Raw genomic sequence first — 25,336 nt, forward strand, 5'->3', positions numbered from 1 at the left:
GATGGTGATGGTGAGTGCCATCCACCTTGGTCCATTCTCACTGCTCAGTCCTGGAAAGACACCTCAACTTGGCTGTTACTTCCCCTGAGAATCTTCTCCTGGTTCCCCAGCCCTGGGTTAGATTTCCCTCCTTCTGGACCCTCACAGCGCTTTTCACTCTGTACTGAGCCCTTTGTTGGCTCTTCTGCCTGCCCCCTTCCCATGAAAGCGTACTGACTCTTGCTTACCCCTGGACTCCCAGCACCCGGCCCCCCACGTAAGTTACAGCTAGAGAATCCGTGTGCATTTGTCAGGACATTCCTGTAAACAAACTCTAGCTTCCAGGACCCTCAACGGAAAGTTTGGCAGTGCATTCTCCAGGAAGAGCGAGATGGGGCTATAACTGAGTCTGCCGTCCACCTGCTAATCAGATCAAAGTCTGTAGCTTCCTCTGAGAAAATGAGTCAGGCTATTTTCATATGTGTCGGACGGAGCGCGAGCTGTCTTGTGATTCGGATGCTTCGTCACATGTGGATGCTCGGCCGGAGGTGGTCCGGCGGAGGCCCCTGAGGTCAGAGAAGCGCATTTCGGCCTCGAAGGAGAACCTCTCCTGCTCCGGACCGATTCGAGGACGTCCCTGGATTATGTGATTCACAGCAGGTCTGCAGTCTTGCCTGGCCTCTGGCAGCAGAGAGAGCACATGTCGCAGGTTCCCTGGAAGGCAGTGGCTGGAAGCTTCTGAGACTAAGACGACGAAAGCTTTGCGGCGCCGTTGACACCACGAAGTGTGAGCACTACTTATTCTGCTAGACAGTGACTGTCGTCACTGAGAGTCTCTGGCCCTGGGCAACGTGCTGCTGGTATTTTAAGAAACATTCCTGTACTTCCTCTTTTCACTTCGCTATCACAGCCGGCCACACTCAGAGGCACCTTGCTCTACTCACTGCCCAGCGCCGGGACCGGCCCGTCCGTCCGTCCCAGAGCATCCCAGAGCACGCGCCGATGCTCCTGTGGGCATCTCTGCTGGTCCTGGGTAAGTGGGCGAGCAGAAGCCTCTGCTCTCGGGGGAACCCGAACCTCTCCGCGAACAAAAGCCCCCCACCCCCTCTGGGCTGCTGAACAAATGGGTTCCACTCCTATATCAAAATAGTAGGAAATGAACGAGAGGTGAGGTGTTGATCGAACGGTATGGGGGGGTGGGGGTTGGGGAATGATTTCCAAAAGTGTGTTCATTGCTTGCTTTTAAATGCCTACGAAAAATTTCCTCCTACTCCCGACGTGGGCCTATTTCACCACATAAAATATCCACGGTTAGATTCAGTTATCTCCCTGATCACAGAAGCCCTAAATCCGTGCGAAGGGAACATGTCCTAAATGTGAGCCAACATAAAAATTAGTTTCTGCCGGGGGGCCTGGATGGCTCAGTCGTTTAAGCCTCCGGCTTTGGCTCCGGTCATGATCTCGCGGTTCGTGGGTTTGAGCCCCGTGTCGGGCTCTGTGCTGACAGCTCAGAGCCTGGAGCCTGCTTCGGATTCTGTGTCTCCCTCTCTCTCTGCCCCTCCCTTGCTCGTGGGCTCTCTCCCTCTCAAAAATAAACAAACGTTTAAAAAAATTAATAGAAAGAAAGAAATGAGTTTCTACTGAGACAGTTATTTCCTTCTCTGAATCTTACAGTCATGCCCTGCTCTGATATTTGCAAGACAGGAAATAAGATGATTTCCCTTGGATTCTCCCCCCCACTCACTCCACCTCTGTACTATTTTTCAATATTGGTCCAAGTGAGGCATTAATGTCCCAGCAGCACAAGCTAATACAAATGACCAGTCGGTCACTTGTACACTAAATATTTATTAAGCTCATTTCTTGTTCCTAGCTGCTTCTCCAGACCCTAACTAGGGGCAGAGTTATCAGTGAGGCTGGCACATCACGGGAACTTGGTAAACAGTGAACGAGGGGGTATCGTGGGCACGGGGGAGAACACAGGACACAGAGGACACGGTCTCTGTCCCCAAGAGCCGGCACTCTGGTGAGGAACTCAAAGTACAAATGCAAAAGCATTTGGCTTGAAAACAGACCACAAAAATATTCCACGATGACTCCTGAGAGAATGTGTGGTGACAGTCGTTAATTCTCGCTGATGGCAATTGATAATTAATTGCTGAGCCCCTACCACGCCAGATACTTTTCTAACAATACCCCATGTGTGAGCCTACTCCAAGCTCCTAGCAGTCCGTGAGCTGGAACTACGATAAATCCCACCTTGCCGATATGGGAGCCAAGGCACAGAGACGGTCTCTCGCCCTTAAGCTCCATACAGCGGCCGTCAGGGGTCAAGGCCACACTCGCAGGAACCGTGCTGTTAGCCGCACCGCATATCGGATTTCCAGTCTCAGCGAGCTGTGATGGCTCACTAGAGCCTAGAGCAGAGTGAGGACCCTGCAGCCCAGAGGCATCCGAGAAGGCTTCAAGGAGGAGGTGGGTTTCCTCAGGGTGTGACCTGCCTTTTCTTGATACTGAAGGGAAGAGCCCCCAGGCAAGGAGATGGTGAAGCCAGGTCTGAGCAGCAGCCACACGAGGCTCCTGTTTATGTATTTTTTTAAAGGTTTGTTTATTTTGGATAGAGAGCAGGAGCAGGGGAGGGGCAGAGAGAGAGGGAGACGGGGGATCTGAAGCGGGTTCTGCACAGTCAGCACAGAGCCCCACGCGGGGCTCGAACCCACAAACCCTGAGATCATGACCTGTGCCGAAGCTGGAGGCTCCGCCACCCGGGCGCCCCGCCAGGCTCACGTTTAAAGGACAGTGACAGCAGCCAGTAATGGAAGACTTACTAATTTCACCCACTGAAACAAGACCACGAGGTCACCTTTGTGGTCCCCGTGTGGCCGATGAGGAAGGGGAGGCTTGGGCTTCCGTAGCTCGCCCAGCATCGCACCGCTGAAGTCCAGGCCTTCTTCCTCCTGCGCTCTGGCCGCCACCGTGTCCCCTGACTCCTCCGGGTGGTGGGGCTGGGCACGCCTCTCCCGCCCTCGTTGGAGCGGGGCCCCGGCAGGGGGCTCTCTGGGTGGGAGGGCTCAGCTCTGGCCTCGCGTTGACCTTCACCCTCACCTCTCTTTACAGCTCCAGTCTGCGGACAGCTTGGTAAGTAGGCCCCCTCTTTCTTTCCTCTTTTCCGTTTCTAGATATTCTAGTGACCGGCCTCCGTCTGGAGTGCTCTTAAGGGGAGACCTGGTCCCCGCATCCCCATCCTGAGGACACAGGCAGGGCAACGTCACCCTGTCCTATGACTCTGACCCCATGAGCCGGAGAGTCATGCTCTCAGGTCATACCTGCCATTGTGTCAGATGAATGGAGGGGGAGGGCTGGGGTGCACGTCACAGAGGTCAAGGAGGGGCGTGCCCGCACCTGATGTGGGGTGCTGGCCGCCCTGACAGGTGCACAGAAGCCTGGGAGGGAAGGCGAGAGGTAGGCTGGGACCTCGGTGAGGGGCACCCAGGATGCAAACATCTCTGCCTCTTCACCTTTCCTGGCCCAACACAGCACCACCCCTACCATGAGCAAGCTCTCCACCCCAAAGTCCAGCAGGTTGTGTAGATGTTTTCCTGGTAACGGCTCAGATCGTGTCGCCTCTGAGCCCCCGCCCTGCTGGTCCGCAGGAAGACCAGGCTTTGGGGGAGCTGTCCAAAAATCCCTTCAGAACCACTGAGTTCATCCTGGGGGGCTGGTTGCTGTCATCCGGCCCCAGCCAGCAGGAGCCACGGCCCCCTCAAGTACACTGTCCCCTGCAGTTCCTGGGTCTGTGGCCGTCCCCCTCGGTCAGGGGACACGGACCATCTCCCACAAAACCCTGCCTAACTGGGAAGAGATTGTCACTTGGCCAGACTTCGCTAAATGCTCTAGGATGGAGAAGAAAATACACCAAGTATCTCAGATCAGCCACTAGATGTGGTTAAGCTCACTGACTCAGTCCAAACCTCACGAGACCCCGACGAGGTGCGTCTTCTCTGAGCACACAGCAGGGGACAGCGTCCGCGGACCAGTGAGAAACAAGCTGCACACACCAGCGGAAGGTTTCCCTTCCCTCGGGTACAAGACCCGCTGCCCAGTCGCCCCTTCCCATCCCAGATGCTTCCCAGGAACACGGACAGTAGGGGTTTCTATCCATGGTCACTGCAAACATGGAATAGCCTGTACGATCCTCTAAAGAGAGACAGAAAAAGTCTGTGGAGACACAAGAATGTTTGCATCACCAAACAGAGCATCAGCTTTTTCATCTAAAACAAGCATTCCCATTACTCTGTAATTTTGCCCCCAACACAGGGAGAGCATCCCCTTTACATTCGGGTGTAACTAAAAGATCTATTTGGGTATTCTTGCAGACAAAGGTAAGAATGGTTAAAGTCTGCAGCCGTCCTTAAATGTGGACAGTCCTCATGTGAGCGTAAAGGCATTAATGAAAAAGCACGCCTATGGTGATTCCACTTTAAGATTTTATGATAAATTGCATGCCCCCGTGATTGAGATTTTGGTTTTGAAAAATGGAATATTGCACATGGAAATAATCTGGCTTATTTTCTACTTCACCGAACTTAGATTACCACAGGCAATTCTGCAGAACAAAGCTGGAGTCTCATATTGATTTTTTAAACGTGGTAGGGGCCCCAGCTTCAGGCAGCACGACAGGAAGTTGGGGGAGGAGGGAGGTAACAAAACCGCATGAGAGCTCTCCCCACCCCCCAACCCCCCAGGAAGCTTGGCTCCTTCACCATAGAGGCAAGACCACTCCCAGCGCCCCCCACTGGGGGCAGGGGGTGGAGGGGTCCTCTCCTGGCTCTATTCCCCTGACATCTCCCGACCCAGTACTGGCTGGTAACTGTCCTCAAAGTCATGAATTCCTGCATCTCAGGCAGAATGCGAGAGGTCACTTTGCAATCGTATTTCCTCGGTAACACCGAGAGGTTAGCCCAACAAACTGCTGGCCCAGGCAGCAGACCACGAAGGGGAAGGGAGTGTGGGTGGAGGTTTCCAATGGTGAGTAGCATCTCAGGGAAGAAAAACATCTCTTTCCCCTTAAGTGTCTCACTGGGGACTGCCAATTAAACAGACAAAAGACAGATTCGCAGGAGAAAGATTTGTATTCCCTTCTTACCAGGGCGCACAGAAACTGCGAGCCCGGGAGGCGGTTGGGACTTGGGGCTCAGATACCGTCTGAGCAGGGAAAGGGGCCAGGGAGGAGGACACTTCTTGGAAAACGAAGGGCTTTCAGGAAAGACACCCTGGCCCTGGCCCTTTGGAGAGCAGACGGCACATTAGCGTAGTTTTGTGACGTCTGTTTAGTCTTTGCTGGTAAGAGTCCACTGCTCCTGGTTACTCCTAGGAGGCGATATATATCAGAGTCCTTCTGGGAGGCAGGTAAGGGTGTTCAGAATAAAAAACATATATGAAACCTACTCTGAAATGCCCTCAGCTCAACATAATTTTTCAGGCCACGGTGGCGTATTCTGGGTCCACTTCAGTGACCAGCCCTCCCAATCTCAAAGGTACAAAACTCAGAAAATAAACACCTAGAGAGGGACGTGCCTCCGTGGCAGTTTGTTGCTGGGGAAATGTAATTAAAAGCAAAATTTTCTCCCAATCCAGAAATCTTCTCCACAGAGGTAGCAGAGAAAGAAAACACTTGTTGTTGAAGACAAGTCAAACCAGGGTGCGACGGGCATCTCAGGCCATCCGCTAAGAGGTCACCAGGGCACCAGGGAATCTCGACTCCTGACTCAGCTGAGCAGCCCCTCCTCCCACGGCACACAGGTCCCACGGCCAAATAGTCACTTGTCAGGCACAAGGCCCTGATGGTGCCTTCTGTCCCACACAGTTCATCCGAGCTCTATCTCAGTACCTGGGAAGACCACTGTGCGGGGTAACTGGCTCTTAGCCACGCCAGGAAAGAACGTCTGCATAGTCTGGGGCTGGGGCTGCCGTGCGTGTTGGAGCAGGGAGACGTCTCTGCCCCTAGCTGTCCACATTCCAAAAGGCGATGGCTCCTTCCTGAGCGGGACATTCCCCAGTGGTGAGACTGGCAAGTGTCCAAAGATTCACGTACGCTAGAAAGAAATTCTTAAAGAAAAGGAAGGCAGAGAGAAGTCTTTTCCCTGATTTTCAACGGGGAGAATTCAACTCTCACTGCACACGCTCCAGCTCCTGTCTGTCCGTCGGGGTTCCAAAGATCTTAGGGCCTGATTTCATGCAAGGCCCATATTCCACTGTCAAGAAGCAGATCCTTGAGTCTGGGGAGTGAGAAGCTTCTGGCTCCTGGCACTCACGCTCTGTGTGCCTCTGTCTGAGCATCACTATCCCACACCTACTTCGTGTTTCGGTAAAAATACAACTTCTCCATAATTGCATAATCAACCCCCAAATTCCTATACTTCCCCCCCCCAAGCCCCCGTCGACAGCCCCCACCCCACCACGTGGCCACGCCACACAAAGGCTCCTCTTAGACAGACGGCTGTAACAGGAGGGAGTCAGGAGGGACCGACCGAGGGCCCAGCCCGCATGGCTGCCCTTCCACGGAGAGCGGGGCCGGCTGGGGTCGTCCCCTGGAAGGCCAGCCTGCCCCTACAGACCACAGAGCGGCCACCGCACCCCTGGCAAAGGTGAACGCAGCCAGGAAAGCCGATCCTAGGCAAACCGTGTTCCTCCTGACAGGGGCTTTCCTGGGGATCCCCCCAAGCCTGGTCCTCGGGTCCGTCCCACACAGACGGCCGCGGCAGGGACCACAGGCATCCCCATCTCAGGCTCTGTCTCTCTCTTCCTCAGAAGCTGTGTCCAAACCCGTGATTTCCCTCCATCCTCCATGGACCGTCGCCTTCAGAGGAGAGACAGTGACCCTGACTTGCAATGTATTTCACTTCCACGCTCCAGAGAAAATAAAACGGTTCCTTTGGTACCTTGGGAGGAGAATGCTACGCGAAACCCCAGGCAACACCCTGGAGGTCCGTGACTCTGGACAGTACAGATGCCAGACCCAGGACTCGCTCCCAAGTGACCAAGTGAACATGATCTTTTCTTCAGGTGAGCAAGCAGGTGAATTACTTAGACCTTTATAAGTCGTTTCGCGTATCCTCGCCCCCTGGGGTGGGCAGACCTGGGGGCCTTCGCTCAGTTCTAACCCTTGACCTCCAACACCATCATTTCCCAGGGCTCCTCATTGTCTGTAGGTGTTTTTCAAAGGACTGTCGAGACAGACGTTAGAGTGTCATTGTCTAACACCACTTGGCAGACATCCCTGTGCCTTTACGGGGAGGAATTAAGGAATTCGTTTAGGGGATTGCAAACTGAGGCTGTTTTAGCCCGTGCCCTCAGGGCCGGCCAGCCTCCTGCAAGAGACAAGACAGGGACACAGTTGAGTTCGGAGGAGGGGAGTTTCCCCGTCAGGCCTGAGTCCCTCCCCCTCCCCCTTCCTGACACCCGTCCCTTCTCTCCTCCCACTGTCCTGCCTCAGGGGGCACCCACTCTCTCCCGGTCCTGCTTTGCCCACTTCACAGACAATGGTCTGGACCACCACATGGGGACCGCGCTGGGGGACAGGCAGTCAGTCCCTGAGTCACCTTACAGGGGACAGAACTGACCTGTCACGTGCGTCTAAAGAGCGGGAGAATGTCCGCCAGGGACCCCGCTCCCCGTCCCTCGCCCCCGGGGGTTTGTGTTTGACAAGCCTGCCACAGGGCAAACCCCAGTGCACGGTGACAGTTTCTAGTCTCTTCCCCGGAATCCCCCCCACCCCCAACCCCCAGTGACTCCCGCTTGGGGCCCGGGTGAGCCGGTCGGGGGTGATCTGTAACCGCGTTCGGCAAAGTCACTGTGCGGCTCACGGTCACGTTAGAATCCTCATGCTGTGGTTCTGCCCCCGAGTGGCGGAGGGGGGGAGGGGTGTCAAGGTGGTGTGTTTGGGGTTCATTTACGACTTGCCGCTGAAGCAGGTCATACAGACTCGGGAGGGAAGGAGTGGGCCCAGGGCAGGAGACGAATCCTGCAAGAGAGACAGGAAAGACACAGCCAAGCCTTGCGAATCGAGCTGCACCCAGCGGAGGGGACGTCCTCAGCACCAAGCCCCTGTCTCTGCGTGGCTTCCAGGCTGGCTCGTGCTCCAGGCTCCACATGGCGTGTTTGAAGGTGACACACTGGTCCTGAGGTGCCAGACAAGGAGTCGAGAGACACTGACCTCTGTGAAGTACATTTGGAACGGAAAAGTCATCTCCGCCTCCAATCAGAGCCAGGACCTTTCGATACCACGAGCAAGTTCAAACAACAGTGGCTTCTACCACTGCACTGGGCGTGCGGACAAAATGCACCCATGGAAGTCAAATACCAAGTCTGTTCAAATTCAAGGTAAACCTTCCATTTCATGCAGATTACCGACTTGCTCAGTGTGTGACAGGGCACCCACCCATTGCCGTCCCAACGCTGGGTAACGAGGGATGCGTGTCCCCCGGCAGGCAGAGCCGCGGGGCCCCTGCACTCGAGCTGGGGCGGAAAGAGGGGAAGGCGGGGTCCGCCCGTGTCCTGCCTTGTGTCTGAAGTTCCCCAGGACCCAGCAGCCAAGCCCGCCTGCCCCAGGGCCCCCAGGGCCGCCCTCTGACACCTTGGTTTCCCTCTTCTCTCTAGAACTGTTTCCACACCCGAAGCTGAAAGTCACCCCCTCCCAGCCCACAGAGGGCAGTTCTGTGAACCTGAGCTGCGAAACTCAGCTGCCTCCAGAGCGGCCGGACACTGTGCTTCGTTTCAGCTTCTTCAGGGACCGCTGGGTCGTGCTGTCGGACTGGAGCCGGGCCCCGGAACTGCGGATCACAGCCATCTGGAGACAAGACGCGGGGTCATACACGTGCGGGGCTGCTGCGGCCCAGGGCGTGCACAAGCTCAGCCTCCCGGTGCACGTCCACGTGCAGGGTGAGCGTGGGAGAGCCGCCGGCGGGGTGGGGGTGGGTGGGGGCTTCCCCCACCCCCACAAACTGCTGCCTTCGCGCTGTGCAGGCGGGGACCGCCTCCTGATGGGGGCGGCTGGCCCTGAGAAGCGAGGTACGGTGATCAAAGAACCACCACCATTTTCCTAAAAACTCAGCCTTCCTTGGGAACCGTAGCGCCTCGGAAGGCTAGCGGCCGACTTCGATGCAAGGGTTCGGGAAGACGAACGCGAGCCAGACGACGAGGCGCCCTGCTCCTTACTGAGCCGGCACCTTCTAGAAGGCCAGATCTGGGGGCGAACTACGGAGGGGCTAGGCGTAGCCTCTTCCCAACCAACAGCCACCCAGGGCGGGAGCGCCCGCCCACGAGCGGGACGCACACACCTGCAGAGATCAATACAATCACCATCTCGTCTTAGGCACCTGAGCAGGGCTCCCAGAGGCAGGTGTGGTCCAGCCCAGTGCCAGCCACCGCCTGTCACTGCACACAGGTCACGGTCACCTGTCGCTGCAGACGATTCAGGCGGCCGCCAGGACCTCAGACAAAACTCAAACGCTGCTTTGTCTCTCCTGGGACTTCATGTCTCAGGATGGAGGCAGGACGGTTAGTGAGGGTCTCGGTCCCAACTGCACAGTCTATGTGCTACAACACCAGCACCTGCTGGCGAACATATCTTTTTTTTTTAATGTTTATTTATTTTTGCGCGAGAGAGAGGCAGAGCACGAGCGGGGGAGGGGCAGAGAGAGAGGGAGACACAGAATCCGCAGCAGGCTCCAGGCTCCGAGCCGTCAGCACGGAGCCCGACACGGGGCTCGAACTCACGAACCTCGAGACCATGACCTGAGCTGAAGTCGGACGCTTAACCGACTGAGCCACCCAGGGGCCCCACGCTGACGAGTAGATCTTATCTTAAAGTCACGTAGAGAGTGACCCCGTCCGACACGCCAGCTCCCCCCTGCCCCCAGGCCCTCACCCGCTGTCTCGTGTCCACGCAGGGGTCCCGGTGTCCGGAGTGCTCCTGGAGACCCAGCCCCCGGAGGGCCGGGCACTTGCGGGGGAGCCTCTGGTCCTCATCTGCTCCGCGGCCGAAGGCACAGGGGACACCACGTTCTCCTGGCACCGGGAGGACACGGGGGAGAGTCTGGGGACGAAACGCCGGCGTTCCCGGAGGGCGCAGCTGGAGATCCCTGCGGTCGGCGGGAGCCACGCGGGGGGCTACTTCTGCACGGCCGACAACGGCCACGGCCTCGTCTGCAGCGCGGTCCTGAACGTCACTGTCACAGGTGAGCCGTCCTCTCCAGCGGCCTTACTTACCGAGGCTTCCTCAGGTTGGGGGTGGGCGTGGCCAACACGGCTGCTGATTCTGCCTCCTCTGGTTCCGCTTTGCCATCTCCCACCGCGATACAGTTTCTTCGTGGGAACGTTGAGAGGGCACGTGGGGCATGGCCGGCAGGAGCCGTTTCTCGCCCCGGAGACGACCGCACGTGCCCGCCCTCTGACCCGTCACGTGCCGATGTCAAAGAGCCGCGTCAGCTCGTTAACGGCATCGCAGGGTCGTCCGTGTCAAGGGCACGCGTCTCTCAGGGAGGCATCGGGGCCCATCGCAGCCTCCTGCGGCCCCACAGGACCAGCCATCCTGCAGGCCTGACGGTCTCAGGGCCCAGACTGCAGGGCAGGAGGCCGACAGGCACGGGGAGGGGACGCAGGCCCGGTCACGTGCGCTCAGGGGACGGGCCTTCCGTTGGGCCCCACCGTTGGGCCCCTGTGTCTCTCCCTCTGTCCCCAAGAAGCCACAGCGGCCAGGCTCCCACGCAGCCCTGTTGGCACCACCGAGCTTGGTTGTGCCCCTGCCACCCGAGGGCACCAGCCTTTCCTTGGGAGGGCAGCAGGCTGCCTGCTCGTACCTGCAGGACTCCCGCACAGAGTTCCCAACCCCGTCGGCACCGGGCTTTCTCCGGCACCCGACTCGCGCTGACGAGGGTGGACGGGCCTCCACATTGCTGGGGTCAACGGCAATTCTGTCTCCGTGTCACTCGGCCGGTCACCAGCTCTCGACACAGCTGGCCCCGCCTTCCTTCCGGGACCACATTCCTCCTGGACTCGCCAGACGCGGCTCACTTTGTCCCCTGCCCGTGGCCAGACACGGGGTCTAGGCTTCCCTCACCGGGTCCTCCCATCTCTCCGGGCCTCTGTCCTCGGTCCCCCCTCCGTGCCCACTGTCTGCACTGTCTCACCCTGTCTCGTGACTTTAAATTTTTTTTTTTACATTTATTTATCTTTTTTTTATTTAAAAAAAAATTTTTTTTAACGTTTATTTTTGAGACAGAGAGAGACAGAGCATGAACGGGGGAGGGTCAGAGAGAGGGAGACACAGAATCGGAAGCAGGCTCCAGGCTCTGAGCCCGACGCGGGGCTCAAACCCACGGACCGCGAGATCGTGACCTAAGCCCAAGTCGGCCGCCCAACCGACTGAGCCACCCGGGTGCCCCCCACCCTGTCTCGTGACTTTAAATGCACCTCGGACTTTTATTTACCCACGACTCCCACACCGCCTACAGCTGAGACCTCTCACGCGTCTGGCGCTCAGTCCAGATGTCCCACAGGAAGGGCTCGTCCGCGTCTCCAAACTGAGTTCATCCCAAGTTTTGGTTTTGCCCCCGAACCAACTGCTCCTGCTTTGCCGCGTCGCCCGGGACATCGAGCCCCACCCTCCTCCTTGCTGAGGCCGAAACTCAGGCCTGCCGTTTGTTCCGTCTTGCGCGTCTAGGCCACCTGCGCGTCTCATCCAGCTGGCTTTTCAGGATAGGCCGGGACCTGAGCCATTCCCGGAGCCTCCCCTGCCCCCTGAGTCGCCAGTGTTCCCTCCCTGCGTTATTGCGGCAACGCCCCCACCGGCCTTCTGCGTCCGCGTTTGCTCTCCACAGCCCCTTCCCTGCGCAGCATCCCAAGGAGCCTGAACCTCACGTTGCTCTTCCGTACGAAGCCCCGTCCGCGGGCTTCCCGTCTCCTTCAGGGTGACGGCCATCGTCCACCAGGTCCCGCGGCTCTGCAGGACCTGCCCTCCCTCCTCCCTCCCCTCACTTCCTCCACTCCGGCCACCGCGGCCCCCTGTCTCTTCCTCAAGCCGTCCAGTCGTATTCCTGCCTCAGGGCCTTTGCACTGCTCTTCGTGACAGCCTCATACTCACCCCTCACCTCCCCCAGTGAGACCTTTCCAGTGAGACGTGCCCAGACCACCCTGGCCCTTCCTCCCCAGGGCCCCCGTGTCGTTCCTCAAAGCGCTTACCCCCACCGGCCGTGCCGTGTCTCTCTGTCCCTCCCACCGCTCCCATACTAGTCTCCCGAAGGCAGGTCTGTATTCTGACCACTCTTGTATCCCAGGTGCCAGGACCAGGGCTTGGCCCACAGTAGGCATTCGATAAACACCTACTGAGTGAATGAATGTTACACACACGGTTATACTGACCACGGCAACTATCCCGGAAGGTGAAGATGTCCCTGGTGTCTCCATTCTACCGAAAAGAACTCTGAGGTTCAGAAAGGTGTGGCAATTCGTGTAAGGTCACAAAGCTCACACCTGCACACAATCACATAGCTGCGAGAGGCGGAGGGCAAGGTCAGAAGTCCTCCGAGGAAGTCCCCACCGTCAGCCACACTGAACGGGCCGAGAGCGGTCGGCCCTGACACAGCCGCGTCCCCGAGCAGGTGGCTCAGGGGCTGTGGGACAGGGGGCTGCTGTGGGGGCCACCCGGCTGCCGTGCAGTTTCCCTTCAGCTCCCTCGGGGCGAGTCCTGTGATCACGGGGGCCCTCCCCGGTCAGGTCTTCCCACACACAGTTGCCACGGGAGCGTCCGCCTCTCACTATGGAAATTTCTCAGCGAACGCTGTGAGTGGGTGTGGTCCCGGCACAGATGGGCAGAGACCGAGCCCGGTGTCACGCTCGTGGCATTTCTAGAGGGAGAAGAGGCTAGCACAGCCGGAAGCTGCCGAGGGGCGCCCCCCAGGAAGATGATGCGCCGGCCCTGAACCCCAGAAAGGCTCTGCAAGCGGGAGGGCGGCCTCTGGGGGAAGGGCTCTTGTACCGAAACAGGTGTCCTCGGGGAGCCCAAAGGCGACACTCCCTGAAGCGGGCAGGAGAGAGTCTGTTGGAAACTCAGAGCTGAGTGTGAACACGTTCCTCTTGCTTCCGGAGGTTAAGGTCAGTACAAGGGACCTGTGTCCTTGCCCACGCCTGCCGTCGCACTGGCGTGCACGACTCTAACGGGTGTCATCCTCCGCTAGGGGAACGCGCTCTCACGGAGTAAGCAGACATCGAGGGTTCGGCTGGCCAATGACAGGGAGGGGATTTCTCACAAAATCTTTTAAACTCGTGGGCCTTAGTGCAAAATCTCTGTGCGCAGAAACGGGAGAGCTTCTGGCAGCAGAGAACGTCTGGCAGTCTGCGCTCGTGTGGTTCCCCCCGCAGGAATGCATTTCTCACTGGCCCGGAGGCCGGAAGTCTGAGATCAGGACGCCTGCGTGGTCGGGTTCTGGGAGGGCCCTCTCCCCCCCTTGCAGACAGCGGCCTTCCTGGAACACCTGTGTCCTCACATGGCAGAGAGGGGTGACGGGGGCGGGGGTGTCTCGGGTGTCTCTTCTTGTAAGGACACTAATCCCATCATGGGGCCCCCCCGACCTCACCTAAACCTGATGACCCCCCCCAAAGGCTCCATCCCCAAAACCATCACGCTGGGACTCCAGGCTTCTTCAGTATGTGAATCTTGGGGGAGACACAACGCAGTCTGTGGAATGGGCTGAAGGTGGCCGGGGTGGTGCTGTGTGGGAGCGAACCTAACTTGGGGGGACGTCCCCTGAACGGATCGGAAGGTAGCACGAGGTTCCCAAGGGCCTGGGGCGTAGCGTGAGGGTGCCAGACGAGACCTAACACTTGCCTGGACGCCACCCGCCACATCGGGCAGCGTTCAGAGCGCTTCACGTATGTCAACAATACACCAACAACAGCGGAAAAGGAAACTGAGGCACAGGGAGATGAAATCATTGTCTGTGGCCACACGGCCGGAGGAGCCAGGATCTTAACCCACCGATCCAGTTGTGGAGTCTACACCTCCCTCTCTCTTCTCCCACCTGTATTGAGACAGAATTGGCATAATTGGTGGTACATATATGATGATATATACAACGTGATGACGTGCTCTATCACGTGGGACGACTGCTGCAACGGGTGGGTTAACACTCCACCACCTGCTCTCGGCAGCTATCACGTGTGCGGCGCAGGGTCCCTAACTGTAGCGACCACGCTGTGCGTTACACGCCCCGCACTGGCTCCTCCCATCATGACCGGAAGGTTGTGCCCCTTGACTAACACTGCCATCTTGCTCTCCCCCCAAAGCCCCTGGCCACCCCAGCTGTTCTACGACTTTGGCGTTTCTAGATTCCACATCTAAGTGAGCTCTTACAGTATTTGTCTCTCTGTCTGACTTATTTCACTTAACATAGTACTCTCAAGTCTCATCCATGTTGCTGCTGATGGCAGGGTATCTTTTTTATGGCTAATAATGCATCGTATATATGATGGAATACTATATATAATATATACGGTGAAATAGTATATATGATGGAATATTATATATATAATATATGATGGAATGTCATATACATTATATATGAGGGAATATTATGTATAGAATATATATGATGGCATATTCTATATATTATATGTGATGGAATATTATATATAATATATATGGTGGAATAGTATATGTAATATATATGGTGGAATATATATATATGATGGAATATTATATATATAATATATGATGGAATATCATATACATTATATATGATGGAATATTATATATATTATATGTGATGGAATATTATAATACATATAGTGGAATATTATATGTATGATGGAATATTATATATAATATATGATTGAATATTATATATATGATGGAATATCATATACATTATATATGATGGAATATTATGTATATAATGTATATGATGGAACATTATATATTATATATGTGATGGAATATTATATATAATGTATGTGATGGAATAGACATCATATATATATATATATATAATAATGACATATACCATATTTTCTTTGTCCAATTGTTTGTTAATAGACGCTGAGGTATTGTCCTGTCCTGGCTACTATAAATAATGCTGTCAAGAACACGGGGAGACAGGTGTCTCCTCCAGATAGTAATTTCATTGTCTTCAAATGCATAGCCGTAAGTGAGATTGCTGGATCACATAGTAGTTCTGTTTTTAACTTTTTAAGGAACCTCCATACTGTTCTCCACAGTGGCTGCACCAACTCGCATTCCCACGAACAGCGCATGTGGGTTTTCTCCACATCCTCGCCGACACTTGCTACTTCTTGTCTTTCTGATCATAGCCATTCTGACAGGTGTGAGTCGGTATCTCCTTGTGGTTTTGATTTGCATTTCCCTGTTGATGAGGGATGCTGAGCCCCTTTTCATGTACCTGTTGACCAGTTAGATACCTTCTTTGGAAATCTTTGCATCTATATGCATCAGGTATATCGCTCTGTACTTTTCTCCTGGCATCCTTATCTGACTTTGGTGTCAGGGTGATGTCGGCCTCATAAAATAGTTTGGAAGTGCTCACTCTTCTTCGGTTTGGGGAAAGACTTTGAATGGATTGGAGTTAAAATTCTTCTTTAAGTGCTTGGTAGAATTCACCGGTGACACCATCTGGCCCTGGGCTTTCTTCATTGGGTGGGTTTTATTATTGACTCAATCTCCTCACTCATTACTGGTCTGTCCGGTCCTCATGAATCAGTCCTGACAGGTTGTATGTTTTTAGGAATTAGCCCATTTCTTCTAGACTGTTGGAGGTGACGGAGCGCAACTGTTCTGTGCCTTTCAAACTAAAACATATTTCAACTCCTTTCCCCAGAGGAGCCATTTCTTCTAGGAAATGGGGTTATCGGGGAGGGGAAAGACTTGCTCTCTGCTCGTTAAATCTGGAACCCTAGGTACCCTAGGCATTGCTGATTCTGATTTGACACAGGTGGACGCCCAGGCGGGCAATGGGGAAAGACTCACTCTAGGACACACAGCCAAGCTGCTGTGTCCCTGGATTTCTCCCTGGCATTCCACTCCTCTGGTTTAGCTGTCATGGTATTGGGGGGGGGGGGCCCAGCAACTCCCCACGAACACCGTTTGCAGGCAGAATCACTCACAGGTGTGTTGATTTTGTCAGGAAGGGAAAGCATAGAGACAGAAATGCCACCAATGGCCGCTGGCCCTGGGTGCTGAGTGCCTACCTTGTGGCAGGAACCACAGACACAGAGTGCCATGTAGTTAGGTGGGAATCATAATTAACGTTGCTGTGGTTCTGGTACGCGAATGTTCTCTGTGTAATCCTGTGGCATCCGAAGTCTGAATCTGGTTTCTGTCAGGACCAAGAATCTGCATGCAAACATTTCCACCCCCACCGACTCTTTGCCCCTCTAGTCTGGGTTTGCTTTTTAGCCCCTACCGTCACCAGGCATGTTATAAATGTATTTGTTTATTGTCTGCCTCCCCTCCCTGGACTGTAAGTTCCATGAGGGCAGGGACCTCGCAGTCCTGTTCACTGTTCTGTCCTCAAGGCCTGGCACATGGCAGGACTCAATAAATGGCTACCGAATGAATGAATGAGTGAATGAGTGAATGAATGCATCACCCACATGAAATCTCTTGAATGAGGAGAATGGATCCAATGGAAAAGTCAGAAACCCCTGACAACTGAGTTTATTGCTTCCTTCGGCTTCTCTCCTCCCCTTCAGCGCTTCTAGGAGGAGCGAGGCAGTGCTGTTTCCCTCTGGCGTCCCAGCGTGGTTTTAATGGCGAGCCATGTCCGAGCTGCTGCTGGTTCCCCGAGTGCCCGTCAGCAGTGATATGTGCTCTCTTTCTCAGCGGGCTGCCGAACCAGCCTCATGTGGCATCTTCCCGGGGGGCCGGGGCCAATTCCCAAGAGGCCAGAGTACAAGAATACGGACTATCCAGAGAGAGGGTCCCCTCAAACGCTAATCTGGAGCTGGTGTCTGTGGGTGAGCGGAGGGAGCTGGCTGCGTTCTCCCCTCTGCCCTGGCCCCCCAGACCCTCAGCCTGGAGCCTCCTACCAGAGCGCAGGGTCCCGTCCCGCCACTCAGGCTGCCTCCCGTGTGCACCGGCCCGGGCCTAGCCCTGGTCAGCTACGTTCCTCTCCCACTCCAGGGCTCAGGACCCCAGCCGGGCTGAGGAAAGTTCCAGGATGTCCTGGCCCTCTCTCCCCGGGGCTCATGCAGGCTCTCCCCCCTCAGGCACTCCAGGGAACAGGATGGGCCTCATTGCTGCGGGAGCCACTGGGGGACTGCTCAGCGTTCTTGTCCTGGCTGCAGGGCTGCTGATTTACCGCCGGCACCAGAGGAAGTCAGGTTTGTGTTCTCTCTTACCTGCTGCTAGAGGCCAAGCCCGGTCCCTGCCGAGCACCCCGCTCCCTGGAGCACCCACCAGTCTCCCGCCTCACCACACTCAACACCCACAGACATACACCCTCCGCCTGAGGTGTGAACAGGTGCTGTGGTTGAGAGTTGCCTGCAGCTGGCCGGGTTCTTTAAGTCTCGAGTGAAAGGTAGGAAGGAAGTAAACTTCTTAATGTCAAGTTCCAAAAACTTAATACGGACAGTTTCCCCGGGCAGTTTTTTGGCTCAAATGGTCAGTCAGCTACACACCGCAGCCCATCTGAACCCCCCACAAATGGGCGTTCAAGAGACACCAAAGGGCCGTGAGAAGGGAGGCTGGCTAATCTCTATCCTGCTTCCTCCTTGGAGACTTCCCCGTGTCAAAGCCTGAAGCTGCCGTCCTGTGCTCCGAGGGCTGGGCTCTCCACGGGCCAGCCCGCCCTCCTCCCCTCCTCCCCTCCCCAGGGGAAAGCCGCACACTTCCAGAGGCTTCTGCCTTAGTCCCATCAGGACAGTTGGGATGCGAGAGAGCCTAGTGTGGAAGACGGGCCCAGAAGCTATTTCAGCTCTAGTACAACCGCCCTCCAACTCGGTCTCTTGATCTAATCAGCTCGGTTCAACCCACCACGTTGTTCTCAGCACCATGCATGTGGCTGCATGGGCCACTTTGGATCTGGACCACGAGCCTCCTTAGCAGGCCTGAGTGGGAGCCCGAGACTCCTCTGGGCATGAGCACGGATGCTCCGTGACATCCCCTCACTGCTCTGCAAGAGAGACCGTTTGGTCCCCGGCAGTATTCCTTGAGGTGTATCATCTCTGCCTTGAACCCTCGTCAAGTCTCAGACGATTGCATATTCGGCCCAGGAACGTAGAGCCCTACCCCCAGCAAGCTACGCGCGTTGTTCAGTCCTTTTCCAGATCATTTTCCTAAAAATCCAGGACCGGGTGCATGGTCTCAATGGACTTTTTCTGATGGCCTCTCTAAGCCAGTTTCCCTTCATGAAGTTTTTGGGAAGGAGCGCCCTCTGCTGACACAAATGTGCCTTTGCTTTGTTTTGCAGGAGATGGTTCTCCAGGAAACACAACCAGGTGAGGCCTCAGGCTTCCGGTCTTCCAAGAATAGACTATGCAGGACTGTGGTTTTACAAAATTAGCTCACGTGGTGTCTTTCTGCCCCTGTGGCTAGGTGCCCACGTTTTCACATCCCCTGAAATGAGCAAAATCACAACTTCTAGAACCTTCTAATAGTTCGTATTATGGATTTTGCGTGTATTTAGATCCATTTATTTGAAATGTATCCACTCACCCAAATGGGTAATACCAAAGATTTTAGGTTTTCTAGGTGGGCACAGAGTATTTCTGGAGCAGACAAGACTCTGGTCAGGCAACGTATTGCTGTAAATGTGCACAACTGTCCCAGCTTTCAGGGAAGTCTCACATGTGCACGTGTACTCATCAGACCTTGTGTCTTTAACTTTGGTTTGGAAAATCTGGTTCTTCTACCTATGCGTCTCAGTCTTGGGTTATAGCCAGTGACTGGGAGCACAGACTGTGTCTAATTCCTTCTGGAATTGTCCGGGTAAGACCGTGTGAAGACACTTAGTCAACACCTCCTGGTGATGAGGCGAGGCTTTTGTAACCAATTGAGTGTGACCGTTCCATCTATGGGATGGTTGTTACAATGATGTCAGACACTGGCCAGCCTTGTCCCCAAAAGTCTGCCCATACTGTGGTCCTAGGGTTTCTTTCAAAAGAACAGTCCGGCTCTATATGGACCTACTGAAGGTCCAGTTAAACCATTCCTGGTCTCTGGTCCCCTGCCATCTGCTGATTCCCTTCTCCTCTTCCCCGCCCCGCCACACCCCTTCCTCTCCGGGTCCCTGTCCCGCGCTGTCCGCCGATGTCCCCCATGCCCCTTCTTCTCTGGCCATCCTGCTGCTGTGCATCTTATGATGTTCCAGGGATGATCATGCGTTTCCATGTGTCACAGGAGCCCTCCCGCCACAGGCCCAGGACAGGCCCCCCATGGCAGGTGCCAGGGACAGAAAGACAGCCCAGTGGAGCTCCAGCATTTGTACGGCAATGGTAAGGAGTCCCCGTAGGGAAGCTGCTCCCGCCTGAGCCCGGGAAAGATAATGTGCTGGATGCCTGGAGAAAGCCCTGGTGTCCTTACGGCATTCCAAACCCAGACGCCCCGAGAAATCACTGCTTCATTCTGTGTCCAAGAAGGTGGGGAGGAAGCTTAGGAAGAAACCTGTGTAGCACATAACCACTGATGGCAGCAGCCTTGAAAGTGCCATTTCTCCTTTCCAGGGAGTCTCGGAGAGGGACACTTGGTATATTCTGAGATCCAGACTATTCGACCGGGGCAAGAAGGGGAAGGTAAGTCACTGGGGAAGATTCTGGTTGCAAACTATACTCCTTCATTCAACATGTGTTTACTGAGTACCCCCTATGTGCTAGGTGCCGCAGTGAGTACACGTAGTCGATCGGCAGACAAGGCAGGTGGAAATCCCTGTAGGCGGGGCTTAGATTCCAAAGAGAGAAGACAGACTCCAAAAGATGCTTCGTGTATCTCCTGACGATCAGATCCTTCTGATCGATATTGTGACCGTGAAGGCGGATGTCTGAAAATTTCCCTGAAGTAATGAATTAAGTATTTAAGTAATGAGGTTTACAAGCCACCTGCTATGTGGTGAGAACGTGTGTAGATACACATTCACATAACGTATATAAATATAGACACATATGTTCGGTTCGTTCATATAAACAGCCCCATGTAGCCAATATACGGAACAAGCGAGACTGAGGACTTAATTACAAAAATGTGTTTCCCCACTGTTTCTTGAAACTTTGCTCTGCGGGAGATCTTCCCACACGCTCAGGGTGAACATTTTGGCAGCAAAGGCTTTTCAGTACATTCTCCATTCTCGTAGGTAACAGACAGCAGGTGGACACGGTATGTCACAGTCTCAAGTCAGCAGCTAGAATATCCAGTTCAAGATGTTCATCAAAACTTAGCCCTCCGCTAGTTCAGGCAAACTTCAGAACGGGAGCTGGTGGCGGTGAGAGGGCAGGGTGGAGCTGGCCTCTCTGTTTCTGTGGCTGGTCTCCCTTCACCATCCTGGAGGGTGCTGGGGACCTGGGTGGGAAAGGACTCGCCCGGCTGGTGCTTGGGAGCTGGCGTCCACCTGTCTGGCAACAGGTGCAGAAGAAGGCCGTTCCTTGAGAGGCGAGTGAGTGCTGTCTTCTGACTTCCTGCCTGACACTCCTTCCTGCCGCTCCTTGGTACAGCGGCCGTCCCTAATCCAGCAGTTTTTGTGACCCTTCAATGGCCTCATCCCCACCTGCTCGCATCCAGCTTCCCACCGTTGGAGTCCTTTGGGAGCCGTGGGCCCTACTGGGCTGGGGCTCCATGGCTGCACTCCCGTCTTCTGTCCAAGCTGGACACATCCGTCCATGGGGACACCTAAGGATAGGTGACAGATAGTCAATTAATTTTAACAAGTGTATCCAGTCCCAGACCCACCACCACCATCAGGACATAGAACACTCCCAACACCCCGGGAAGTCCCCTCCTGCCCCTTTGCAGATAACTTTTCCAGCTCTGCCCCAGCCACCAATGGCCCACTTTCTGTCCCTGGAGTTTTGCTTTTCTATAATTTCATGTAAATGAAATCATATGCAGTGTAGTCTCTTTGTCTGGCCTCTTTCCCATAACATAATGTTTTGCAACTCATCCATATTCTAGCATATTATAAGTAGTTCACTACTACTTTTTTTGATGTGGAAAAAGCTGTACATATTTAACGTATACAACTGGACGATTTGAGGATAAGTCTATGCCAGCGAAGCCATCACCATCCTCAAGGCCACAAGCATGGGTAGTATCTCGTAAAATTTTATTCCACCCATTCTTATTTTTTATTATGATCATTACTATCATCATCATGATTATTATGTGTGTGTGTGGTTAGGACACTTAACACAGATCGTAAGTATGCGATACACTATCGCCAGCTACAGGCACAGTGCTCCCTAGTGGATCCACAGAACTCACTCGTCCTATGTAACTTAAACCCTGTACCCTTTGACCATTCCTTCTGTTCCCCCTCCCACAGCCCCTGGGTACCACTGTCCTACCGTCTGTTTCTATGAGCTTGACTAGTTCAGATTCTGCACATAAAGTGAGCACGTGCAGGATTTTTCTTTCTGTGTCTGGCTTCGTTTACTTAGCACAGCAACTTCCAGGTCCACCCATGGTGTCAAAATGTCAGGATTTCCTTCTTTGTTACGGACGAATTGTATTCCTGTGTGTGTGTGTGTGTGTGTGTGTGTGTGTGTGACATATTCTTTACCTATTCATCTGTTTGGGGACACTCAGGTGGTTCCCATGCCTTGACTACCGTGAATAATGCTGTAGCAAACATGGGGTGTAGCTATCCCTTCAGGATCCTGATTTTTAATTCCTTTGGGTGCATACCCAGAAATGCGATTGTTGGATCATACGGTAGTTCTATTTGTAATTTTTTGAGGACCCTCCATATCGTCTTCCACGGTGGCTGCACCAACTTACAGCTCCACCAACAGGGCACAAGGGCTACCTCTTCTCCTCTTCCTCCCCAACACTTGTTAGCTCTTGCCCTTGTAATGACAGCCATTCTAACAGGTGTGAGGTGACATCTCATGGTGGCTTTGATTTGTATGTCTCTAATGATCAGTGATGTTGCATAGTACCTTTCCAGCATCTGCTGGCCATCTGTCTTTGGAGAAATGTATATTCAGGTCTTTTGCCCGTTTTTAGTTGAGGCAGTAGTGGCAGGATTCTGGCTATTGAGTTCTCTGTGTTCCTTATATAGTTTGGATATTAACCCCTTATCAGATATATAGCGAGCACATATTTTCCCCCATTTCATAGGTGGCTTTTCCAAATACAGCAGCTCACTTGCAAATTAAAATCCCCTATATCTTTGTGGTAGAAATCTCCCCTGTAGTCTAATCTTGCAGTTGTTTTACCAATGGCATTAGGGCCTTCCCAAGATCACAAATCCAGCAAAAGACGAACCAAAGACCAAGTCTTCTGTCTTGCTGCAAGATCTCCTGCTTATAGAGCCTATCACCGTCCTTGGCCAACACTGACCACCTGCCTTGTCCGTCACTTGGCTTTCTCAGCCACCCCCATGAGTCAGGACCCTTTGAATGGCAGAATCAGAACTGCCTCCAAGTTGTTTGGGTTAATTGAATGCGTCTTCTAGAATTACCTTGATCATGTACTGTTGTTCACACTCTTTAACGGATTTGTCAGAACACCACTGAAGCTGAGCACTGTGTTGGTGGACAACTTCTCTCTCAGGCATTTTATTTACTAATGATCTGTAGCAAGACTTCTTCCCCAGTTCCCTGAGGTTTGCATGAAACCCCTAAAATTGTACACATAGTTCGACACGTATGACTATAATTCTGGGAAGAGAGAACCTAGGTTCTATCACATCGTTAAGAAGATCTGTAACCCTGAAAGGTCGATGGTAAGAACACAGTGATAAAGAGAAGCCTCAATTGTCCCAGAAGCATTTTTTTTTTAGGCTCTGTCTCCATACATCACTATGTGGCTATGATGCTTCCATCCAGTTCTCTGAGACTCTTAATTCCCAACACGTAGGATCTGGCAAATCCCATCAGCTAAACCTCCCTCTCACTGCAGCTCCCTTTCTGGAGAACCGTGCAGATAAAACTAAGGACGAGAACCCGTTAACGTGACAGAGGGTTTTCCCGCGGGCACGCACGTGAAGCGCTCTCATGGGAACCCGCCGAGCAGTCAGGGGGGTACTCTGAGGTTGGAGTCAGGAGGAGGTGCTGTTAGCTAAGAGAGGCAAAGATTAAAGCAGAGAGAAATTCTGTGTTGACACGTGGTAAAGGCAGGGAGCAAGGTTCCTTGGCGTGGTCGTGAGGAAGGACCTTACAGATCAATGGAGATTACAGACAGCTTGCAGAGGGCTCGGCTACGAAACGGTAAGACGGAAAACCACCTGTGCTGTGGGGCACATTGGGGGTTGGGGTGGGGGGGGAGCAGAAGCACCGGTGCAAAGGGTTCAGTGGCTCCCAGCCTCTGGGGGGAAAGCTCGTAGCCTGGGTTGAGCGGGTCGGGACGCCCGTAGTTCAGTGAGTGCCTTTCCCTCCACAGCCAGTGCCTCCGGAGCGTCCCTAGAGGACAAGGTGAGTGTCTGTCCCTGCCTGTTTTCTCTCCCACCACTTCCCACAGCCCCATCCTCTCTCCCTGTTCCCGAATCTCCTTCCTCTTCTTTCCACCCCAGCATGCCGCAGTTGTCTACTCCTCGGTGAAGACACAGCTCCAAGGGGACTCTGCCGGAAAGGTCAGGTCTCAGCATGAAGATGCCACGGACAGTTACGAGAATGTCCCACCTGCGTGACTCATCCCTGCCCCGAAGCCCCAGCTCAGTGTAGTCCTCAGGGTCCCGGGAGTGACCAGCTGGTCCCAACTGCCCACGTGCTTTCACATCCACGACTCCTGATTCACCTTCTCTGAACTGGTGATGGGGCAGCTGCCGAAAGACTTGCTCAGGTGACCAGGATCACGGGTAAGAGAAGACCCTGGACCCCTGCTCGGAGCCTAATGTCATGTGCTCCCCACGGTCCCATTTAGGGAAAAGGAAGAAGGGTGGAGAAGCACTCCTGTTGAAAAACAGAAGCACAGGTGTTGGTGATTTGGGATTTGCACAAAGGCACGCCTGAGTGACTCAGGTCTCTGCTCAATGCGTCCCCAACAACTGTCCCACTTGGGGTCATCTGCATCGGTTGGCTTAACCATGCGCAGTGCCCAGGTCCTTCCCACACCAAGCCCAGGGCCACCTCTCCTGCCTACACTGCTTACAGTCAGGATTGCGCTGTAGACAAAAGAATCCACACCACTAGTTTGCAGAGAAAAGAATTTAAATAGGGTGTTAACTAATTAATTGGGGTATTAAGAAGCAGCCTCTAGGCTGAGCTTCCAAAAGCAAAAGGCAATTATGTTAATGTTATTTAAGACAAAGATTTTCCACACTAGAGAAAAAAATACAAAATCAAAATTAATAACCCTACAAACCCTAATTGGAAATATCCGCAGAAGTTGATATCAAGCTCTTTTTTAAAAAAATATTTATTTCCTAGGTCTGTCCACTGAAAAGGCCTAGAAATAATTAGCAACCCAACAGCAGTGAGCATCCCTCCCACAGGCTGTGCTTTCCAAACACAATTTCCCACCCAAGGGTACTGGGCTGTCTTTCCTGCAGGAGGCATGTCTTTAGTTACCGAATAGTTGATATGAGAATAAGTAATTCTTCCAATAAATGAAGAAGGAATGAAAGGCACAGGAAACCACTCTTTTGATGGCAAATTTCATGGAACACCCACTGATTAGGTTAGCATCAAAAACCAGACAGCCGAACACTCTGTGCCTCCTGATGGAAGTATTCAATGTCACCTACAAAGTACTCATGCCCAAGATATCAAAATTGAATCCGATCAAGTTTCTAGACCCAACAACCAGCTGACAGGAAATATGAGGGGCTACAGCAATCAATAAAATCCATGCCGTGGAAAAATCTACAGGACAAGTGACCCAGTTTCTTCAACAAGCAAATGACAAGAAGAAGGAAGGGAAGGGGGGAGGGGAGAGAAAAAAGGAAGAGAAGGGGAGGGGAGGAGAGAGAAAAAAGGAAGAGAAGGGGAGGAGAGGAGAGAGAAAAAAAGAAGAGAAGGGGAGGGGAGGGAAGGGGAGGGGAGAGAAAAATGGAAGAGAAGGGGAGGGGAGGGAAGAGGAGGGGATGGAAGGGGAGGGAAGGGAGGGAAGGGGAGGGGAGGGGAGAGGAAGGAAGGGAAGGGGAGGGAGGGGAGGGAAGGAGAGGGGAGGAGAGGAGAGGGGAGGGGAGGGGAGGGG

At 53.8% G+C, this 25,336-nt stretch overlaps 1 protein-coding gene and 1 long non-coding RNA gene across 2 annotated transcripts; one reads left to right on the top strand and one right to left on the bottom strand.

Annotated features, from left to right (window-relative positions):
- The first annotated feature begins 512 nt into the window (after positions 1-512).
- On the top strand, positions 513-25,135 carry FCRL4 (Fc receptor like 4). Its single transcript, XM_060644597.3, has 12 exons — positions 513-1,012; positions 3,097-3,117; positions 6,790-7,044; positions 8,107-8,361; positions 8,638-8,919; positions 9,930-10,217; positions 17,260-17,373; positions 18,462-18,489; positions 19,391-19,485; positions 19,714-19,782; positions 23,582-23,613; positions 23,712-25,135. The coding sequence occupies exons 1-12, from the start codon at positions 982-984 to the stop codon at positions 23,826-23,828; spliced, it is 1,587 nt and encodes a 528-aa protein (XP_060500580.3). The 5' UTR covers positions 513-981; the 3' UTR covers positions 23,829-25,135.
- On the bottom strand, positions 8,104-10,008 carry LOC132686718 (uncharacterized). The gene is made up of 2 exons (XR_009613838.3): positions 9,908-10,008; positions 8,104-8,827 (listed from the first exon to the last, which is right to left on the bottom strand). It is a non-coding gene; the product is annotated as an uncharacterized LOC132686718 (long non-coding RNA).
- Positions 25,136-25,336: the final 201 nt, after the last annotated feature.

This window comes from Panthera onca, chromosome F1, assembly GCF_046562875.1.
Source record: "Panthera onca isolate mPanOnc1 chromosome F1, mPanOnc1 haplotype 2, whole genome shotgun sequence".
Taxonomy (NCBI): domain Eukaryota; kingdom Metazoa; phylum Chordata; class Mammalia; order Carnivora; family Felidae; genus Panthera; species Panthera onca.

Excerpts from the sequence above, each read along its gene's own strand:
- FCRL4 (XM_060644597.3), top strand. The coding sequence starts at position 982 with ATGCTCCTGTGGGCATCTCTGCTGGTCCTGG. Across the intron at positions 8,920-9,929 it reads GGTGCACGTCCACGTGCAGG|GGGTCCCGGTGTCCGGAGTG; the intron begins GTGAGCGTGGGA and ends GTGTCCACGCAG. Across the intron at positions 10,218-17,259 it reads CCTGAACGTCACTGTCACAG|GCACTCCAGGGAACAGGATG; the intron begins GTGAGCCGTCCT and ends CTCCCCCCTCAG.